The sequence below is a fragment of the Octopus bimaculoides genome, chromosome 6, assembly GCF_001194135.2.
Source record: "Octopus bimaculoides isolate UCB-OBI-ISO-001 chromosome 6, ASM119413v2, whole genome shotgun sequence".
Taxonomy (NCBI): Eukaryota; Metazoa; Mollusca; class Cephalopoda; order Octopoda; family Octopodidae; genus Octopus; species Octopus bimaculoides.
Genome location: NC_068986.1, coordinates 42100201 through 42108511, shown reverse-complemented (window position 1 = coordinate 42108511; position 8311 = coordinate 42100201). Strand labels below are relative to the sequence as shown.

The 8311-nt window shown below is 32.8% G+C and overlaps 1 protein-coding gene across 1 annotated transcript in view; it reads right to left on the bottom strand.

Moving 5' to 3' along the window:
• Nucleotides 1-8311, bottom strand: part of LOC128248065 (chitin synthase chs-2-like) — a 43051-nt gene that overhangs the window by 33597 nt on the left and 1143 nt on the right. Inside the window, exons 2-4 of the mRNA XM_052968459.1 lie at nucleotides 6524-6701; nucleotides 3895-4029; nucleotides 2471-2624 (exon numbers count right to left, since the gene is read on the bottom strand). Coding sequence (XP_052824419.1) covers nucleotides 2471-2624; nucleotides 3895-4029; nucleotides 6524-6701 — 467 coding nt within the window. The remainder of the gene's footprint in view (nucleotides 1-2470; nucleotides 2625-3894; nucleotides 4030-6523; nucleotides 6702-8311) is intronic.

Sequence of the window (8311 nt, the reverse complement as noted above, 5' to 3'; positions counted from 1 at the left end):
ATATATATATATATATATATATATATAATCAAAGTAACAGTAGGCCTCATAAGACACATTCGTGTCCATGAAGCATGGTTAACGCTTTATTTTACGGAAACCCTTATTTGTTGTTCATGACAAGGGATTCCAGCCATCATATAAAATCAATAGGAAGTGTATAATTTATCGAATTACTAATAGATATAATAAAAGATATATTTGTTATAAAGAAACAGAGGAAATAACTGAGATGCGCTGTATTGTGTATTGACACTAACTAGTGATCATCATTTGATAACAAACAAAGGAACCACCATGTGGGTGCTCTATCTGCCCATAATTGCAGCGATTCTCCCTCAAATTACATCTTGCTTAGATTGAGGAATGAAACGTTGAGCAATGTAGTAGATACACAATGCTTGAGAAAGAATGAGATGACCCAAACTGGAATGCTTTTCAATATAGGTCTGTTAAATTACGGCTACCCAGGCATCACTATCATTTGTTAGAAAATACATTTTGATTTTACATTAAGATATTTATTATGCAACCGCAAATCCGATGGCTAGCCATCATGTTTAAAGGGTAGACACCATAATATTTTAAGGCTCATTAAAATTGGTAGAACTTATCCAGTTGGTATTTAATTTAAAGATCTTCGTCGATGTTTGTTGGTAAAAGGGATAGGAGAACTATGGTGGGTGCAGTTGAGAGGAAAAGGGTTGTGTGAGTGTCTAGTTCAGGAACTGACTGGTGAAACACAAACATGATAATTATATGATTTTTATTATGTGGGTCAGATAGGACTTGGTGGTCAGGAAGCGCAACTATCTAGCTGAAAGGAGTAAAGGCTTTTAACAGCGAAGTGAAAAAGAAAGGGAGAAAATTGAGCTTATGAGAGTTAGAGAATCCTAAGTTGCCATAGGGATGACAGTGTGCTTCTTTGTTTGGTCCGGGACGTAGGAAAAGTATCCAATCGGTATGACTGTATGGGAGTATTAATATTGATCACCTTGAACAGAAGGGGTTCTGTCTGAGGAAGGACGTCTGTTAATAGCTGCTTAAATCACTTTGTGATGTTGGAAACGAGAGTAATAAAACTCTCATGGTGAATGAAGCACGAACAGATTGTAAAGGTTTTCTATAATTCATAATTTTTTAAACTTTAAATCTTTTTTAAAAGAATACACAATTTAATCCAAAACGAAGATATGTAAATTTTAATTTCCTTCAATTCTGTCTATTATGCATAAATTATAATGGTACATGCTAATCAGAAACAATAACAGAAGTTGTTGTAAGAAGTTATACACTTCTTAGATATCTACAGAAAAATACTCAGAATTGTCTTCCGTAACATCAGGATATTTTTTTAAATTAATTAACTATACTAACCGTCTGCATTCATTTTACTTCCCAGCATATATTTATTTTTAGCTCGTGCTTTTTTATTTTTCATACATTAAATATGCTAATATCTATTTATATTGTTCAAGAGAAAAATTGTTATTTTTATGAACCATTAAACGGAGACTGTATTCTTAGCAAGAATACATGAAATACTGTATCGTTAGAGTACAGATTTTGCGAAACAGTAAGTTGCTTCTTTAAACTTAGCTTTAATGAAAAGAAATTGTATTTCCATACTTGGTAACTTTAACAAAATGTGATGCCATTGTATATTAAGGCTTAGATTACCAAACTCGACTGGTTAAAAATTATTTATCCTATACATCCATACATTGTTTTACATGTTACAAATTACGTAGACCTACTCGCCTGAATCATTAAAGTAATAGTTTCAAGGTAAATTTCAAATAGCAAAAAGGATATTTTAGTTTAATATTCGAAAACTTAATCTATATCCGAATCCTTATTTATTTTACTTTATTCTAATAGAACAGAACTTAATAATAGGCTATTAACTACAAAATATTCATTCAAACCTTATTGCAACGAAAGCTATAACAACAGTATTCAGCCGGTACAAAATTCCGGAGTTCGGACAACGAAAGAGAGTGCCGCACATATTTCACATGTTGTTCCTTAAGAAAAAAAATTACAATAATATATCACGGTTGACCATTCAGAGGATATACTTTCATAATTATCAACAAGGAACTGAAAAGCAATTTTGTTCCACCTTGCAAAATCGTCTCTCAGATTTCCTAACTACATCTCTTGCGCTGCTAAGCTAGATTTAATTCAAGTTATTAGCGTAACCACGGTTTTTTTAATTTCTTCAATGCGATTGAACGACCAGCAATATATAGCAGATGAGTTCATTAAACGATTTTTTGAATACAAATAATATCACAAACGCAAAAAATGGATATAAATGAATAAAGAAACAAGTAAAGTCGAATATTTATGTTTGACCTTTTATCCCTAAGGTGTAATTCTTTGCCCCCTTTTGCAAAATTCAGTTTGGAGTTTTTAAGTATAATCTCATACAGTTAATCTTTTAATAAAAAATATGTTTCGTTACCTTTGTTGTGTTTAGTGAATAACAGTTTGGATAGGCTTGGTATTATTCCTATACTATTTAGCAATACAATTTGGGACAAAATATGCAGTTTTGAGGATATATGGAAAATGAATACACAAAGTCCGACGGAATGAAACGTCTCTGGCAGGAGAGCCTGTAATAAGGATATGCATCAAAATAGGATACAATAAGTTCAAGAATTATTCGTTTTCAAGAAATAAACTGAAAGCAATATTAGTTTTATTTTACTTATAAGAACCAAGATTGTATCGCCATTACTACTTTAGTCTCTTTTAAAAATCATATCCCAAGCAAAATTTCAGCTTCACAGGTAAATATTTATCCATAGAATTTGGATTTTATATATTAATATGGATTTTTAAGAATACAATGATTTGCAAAATGTTTAGCTATTGCATATTGCCAAATCAAAGAAAGATTCAAATTAATAGTTTGTGACTATACAAGAAAACACAACCAATTACTCTTTTTCTTAATATATTTACATACACATCGAAAGCACATGGCCTAGTGGTTTAGGTATTGCACTCGTGATTGCAAGGTCGTGGTTTCAGTACCTGGACTGGGTGGTTTGTACTGTTTTGTTTTCTTGAATAAAACATTTCATTTCATGTCGTTCTGCGATCACTTCCACACCTGACATATGGTACACCGTGCACCTGTCCAGGCAACATTGATTTGATGGAAGGTGCGAGCTAATGTACATGAATTTGATCACGGGAAAAAAATCATTTAAGCAGGACCATCTTTCTCGGACCACGAGAAACTACCATCAGTGTTTCCATATGTTGAATGAAAAAATGAGGATGATCATGATCATGCACGGAGGAATGACTTCAGTGGCGATGGCGACGACAGCATTACAGAACTCGTACCATTTTGATGGTGTTTATCAGAGCAGCTTTGAAGTTTTCGAGTTTTTTTTTCTTTTATCCGATTTAAAGTCCTAAACTTCAATAGACAATTTACCAGAATTAGTGACTTCGATATCAGAATAGTTATGAACGCAAGAAAGTCACACTGCTTAAATACAATGGGTGAAAAAACAAGACACCCCATCATTCAATGTATCCATGGGGTGTTACGATTGGACTGGTGTTTGAGATCTCATCGAGTAATTTATCATGGATACCCTAAAAATCGTGCACATCCTGTACAAGGATAATGCCCCGGCAGTATTAAGTCATATAGACGGTCTGTTATAGATAAGTTCAGGAAGAATCTTACAAACATCTTAGATAATTCGGTTTCACTATAATTGTTACTGCCAATTCAACAAGGGGAGATTTCCTATACATAACTGTAGATCTCAAGACAAACAAGTATTAAAGGCGATATTAAAATATAGCTTATGATAAAATGCATTATCATTATTTAATTCTGTTCAAAATAAATATACATACCATCATTATGACTGAAAATGTAGATCTTTTCTCAGAATTGAAAGCAAATTTGTGAATGGAAAAGAGGAAACCAATTCCATATGGTATGCAAATTGCAATTGAAAGTAACGTAAACCCTGTGTTGTCTTCTCCACTCTGTCAATAGAAACAAAGTTTACATTTCATATATTTAAAAATAAGATATATAATTAATTATAAAAGTGTTAATGATAGTATCTAAATTTTAATGTATGACATAGTGACATTAGAAACTAAACCATTACGTTGTCATTTTATGGATTCTTAATTCTCTTGTGCATTGAGAAATTTCGATCGTAGTGAGTAATATTACTGATACTTACTTGAGGGGATACGCGATGGTTTTAGAAAGATTTAAGCATAGGTTTATATAACATTTTTCTTAGTTTTCCTTCTTTCTTTCGAGAAGATGTTATCAGAGCCTTTTCAGGAATAACTTCATTTAGAGATTTGAATAACTATGTGATGTTAGCAAGATTAAGGAGTGGTGTGAGATTAAAAGCATAAAAGGTTTAATTTTTGAAATTTATTAACTACGTCAACTCCAACACATTTGATTCTCAAAACCAGAAAATTCTTTTTAAAAAATACGCGCAAATCATTGATTTTACCAAACTAATAGGTAACTTTATATGTAATAAGCTAGTTAATTGAATTAAGTCAGTGCTTCTGATTTAGGCACAAAGTCATAAATATTTGAGGAAAGGGGATTAGTCGATACCAACAACTCTAGTATTTGACTGGCATTATATTTTATCGACCCCGAAAAGATGAGAGGGAAAATTGACTTCAACGAGATTTGAAACCAGAACGTAAAAATCATCAACAACAAAAATTATGCAAAGTATTGTTTGCTTGTTTTTCCACCCTAACGGTTCTGCTATCTCACCACACATATCGAATTAGATAAATAAAAAATTTTCACTGCAGTCCAGTGATTGAAACAAGTAAAAGATAAAAGATAAGGAACTGCCTATTGTTTTTTTCTTCTATCTTAACTGCCACCCTCACTATCCTACATGCGCGCGCGCGTGTGTGTGTTCGTATGTATATTTCATTGTTATTGATCAATCTTGAGCGAAAAAACTTATGCACAGATGCATTCCAACCGTGATCATCACGTACTCTTCTTTAGTATATCTAGAATTACATTTTTCGATATGAACTTCCCGTTTTACATAGATATGTGATTAAAAGGTTTAGTTGTTATTTCAAGCAAATCGAGCGATTACATAGAAGCATGTTAGTATACTTGTTAGTATAAATAACATGACAATAAAGTATTCTTAAGAATATTTCGTCAAGTTTTACAAGGTTAATTATATTTTTGTTCACGTGGCTCCATGGTAAGAAGCTTACTTCACAATAGCATGGTTCTAAGTTTAGTTCCACGGAGTGGAACTTTGGATAAGTGTCATCAACTATAACCTCAGACTGACCAGAGCCTTGCGTGTAGATTTGGAAACTGAAAGTCTTGTATATGTGTGTGTGTGTGTGTGTGTGTGTGTCTTTGTGTCCGCATTTTTGTCCCACCACCACTGCTTGATAACCGGTATTGGTGTGTTTACGTCATCGTGACGTAGCAGTTCAGCAATAGAGGTCAATAATTTGACTACCAGGCTTAAAATACTAAGTACTGGAGTCGATTCGTTCGACTGAGAGAAAAAGAAAACTATGAAAATATAATAAAAGTTACTCTATGTATCCAGATTCATATTTATTCACTATGAAGATTTGTTGAAAAAAGTTATGCTCAATTCCTATTGTCACTGTTTTACCAAATGAATTCTAGCTGTTAGATCTGTCTTGTTTTTTTTAGATGTTCACTTTATTTATGTAATTCCTGGCTGCTGATGTTATCAAACATTAAGTGTCTTATTTCACCAGTTACTTGTCTGTTGAGTACCGTATTCGTGGTTTTATTCAGGAGAGTATTTCATTTTTGTTTTCTACCTGGAAATCCATAATTTTGTGAATGTGTTTTGTTCTCATGCTTTCACTATTTACTTAACTCAATATTTTGTGAAGTTTGCTTCTCAACCACATGGCGCCGGGTTCAGTTCTACTTCAAGGCACCTTGGGCAGATATCTTCTACTATAGCCCTGAACCGAACAAAGCCTTGTGATTTCGTAGTGGATTTCGTAGACGGAAACTGAAAGAAGCCCGTTGTATGCGCGCACGCACGTACACTCATACACACACACACACACAAACACACACACACACACACAACACGCACACACACACACACACACAAACACACACACACACACACACACATACAAACACACACATACATTGCATCACATCACATCATATATATGTGTATAATTATGTAAGCGTTTCTTTCTGTTTTGTCTGTTCGATTAACGCCTTCAAAGCAGTGCCCTAACATGGCCGCAGTCCAATGATTGAAACAAGTAAACGAAAAAGAGCTAAAAGATAGTAATTCAGCTAAAATGCATCCGAGTTTTGCAGCATATGAGGCACTGCGAAAATGCTAACAATGGAGATAGAAAGCAAATGGCGGAAATTGTTTGAAATAAGTTGCACGTGGAATGCTTAATACCTAAAAGAAAAGAAACTTTTCCATAACTGTAATATACAAACCTCATATGCATAAAGTTTGGTCATAATATGTAATGTCAGCTTCTGTATTACTGAGGAAGCGAGTATTATAAGAAAGAATAGAAGGTAAAGAAACAATTTGATGTAGACCATGAAGTTCGAATGTTGCAACTCTCCCCTTTCTGGATCTTCTTGGAACATTTCAAAACAATCCCATTCACTGAAAGAGACAGAAAAAATAAATAGATTTCTAACAAAGCACATGGTCGGAAATTTTCGGAGTACGTGGATAATTATATTGACTTCTGTTTTACCTTGATACATATTTTATGGAAGGATGAATGACTATATTAACCAAGACACGATTTCAACAGGGAACGAAATTACCTACAAACGTCTTGACATGTTGTCAAACATTTTACCGATTCCACCAATCCACTGATTTTAAAATAATAATCTTTTCTACTATAGGCACAAGGGCTGAATTTTTTGAAAAAGCGGCTAGTGTTTGACTGGTACTTTTTAGATATCACCCTTAACTTATATAATTATTCATATTTCCATACCATAAACACTCAACTAATTTAAAATATATTAGCTCTTTCAGTAATCGTGCAAATGTTATTACAAGGAATTTAGTTAGAAATATTTCACTTAGACTTTCTAGATTATTTGCTAATGTTGATATCTTAAACATTAAAGCCGAATTTTATGACTATCTTATTTAAAGCAGGTTATAAAGAAAAAATTACTCATATTAACCCTATTGACATTAATTCTGCCTCTATTGATCAAGACATGAAAACAAGTCATAACGGTAATACCTATATAAATTTTAGTTCGAATAAGAATTTTCCAAAAAATTCAAGATACCATTCCATTATCAATTCACACCGAATTAGAATAGGATTTTCAAACACCAAAAACCTTTCACAAATCATCTCTTCGCTTAACAATAAATTGTTAAATACAAATATACTTAATGAACATAATAACATTGATATTATCAATGCTAACCATTCTTTGAACAATAATAACAACAATATTAATATTTCTGATATAAAATCGAATCGTATTCGTTTCCTGAGCAATAATTCTAGGACTAGAGACTCTGTTTATCAATGTAAAATTACTTTCGGTCCTGATGTCTTTTTTTACATGGGTAGCTCATCATTTCAGTTGTCGAAAAGAATATCGAACCATTACTCTAGATTTAGACATATCAATCAATATTGGGCTTAGTAAATTAATTTGGTCTCTAAAGGAACATAATAAACAATTCAATTTAGAATGGAAAATTCTATCTAGATCCTTCTCATAAAACAAAGGTAAATCTTTTTGTCCGCTCCGTAACGAAGAACAATTTCTCATCCTTTTCTTGGAGAATACTCTTGTAAATACGTTTAAAGATCGCGTTTATTGTTGTAAACATTGGCAAAAACATACCTTTAGTTCCTATAAGTAATTTCTACCAATCTATAAAATTCAACCTTTAACTGCCTTCTTACATTTCATTTCCACTACATATACCTATTTCCATGCTTTTAAGCTTTATTCTCACACTATATTTCTCCACTTTTTTCTTTTACTCTTTTACTTGTTTCAGTCTTTTTACTGTGGCCATGCTGGAGCACCGCCTTTAGTCGAGCAAATCGAACCCAAGACTTATTCTTTGGAAGCCTAGTACTTATTCTATCGGTCTCTTTTGCTGAACCGCCAAGTTACGGGGACGTAAACACACCAGCATCGGTTGTCAAGCTATGTTGGTGGGAGACAAACACATAAACACATACATACATACATACATATATATATATATATATATATATA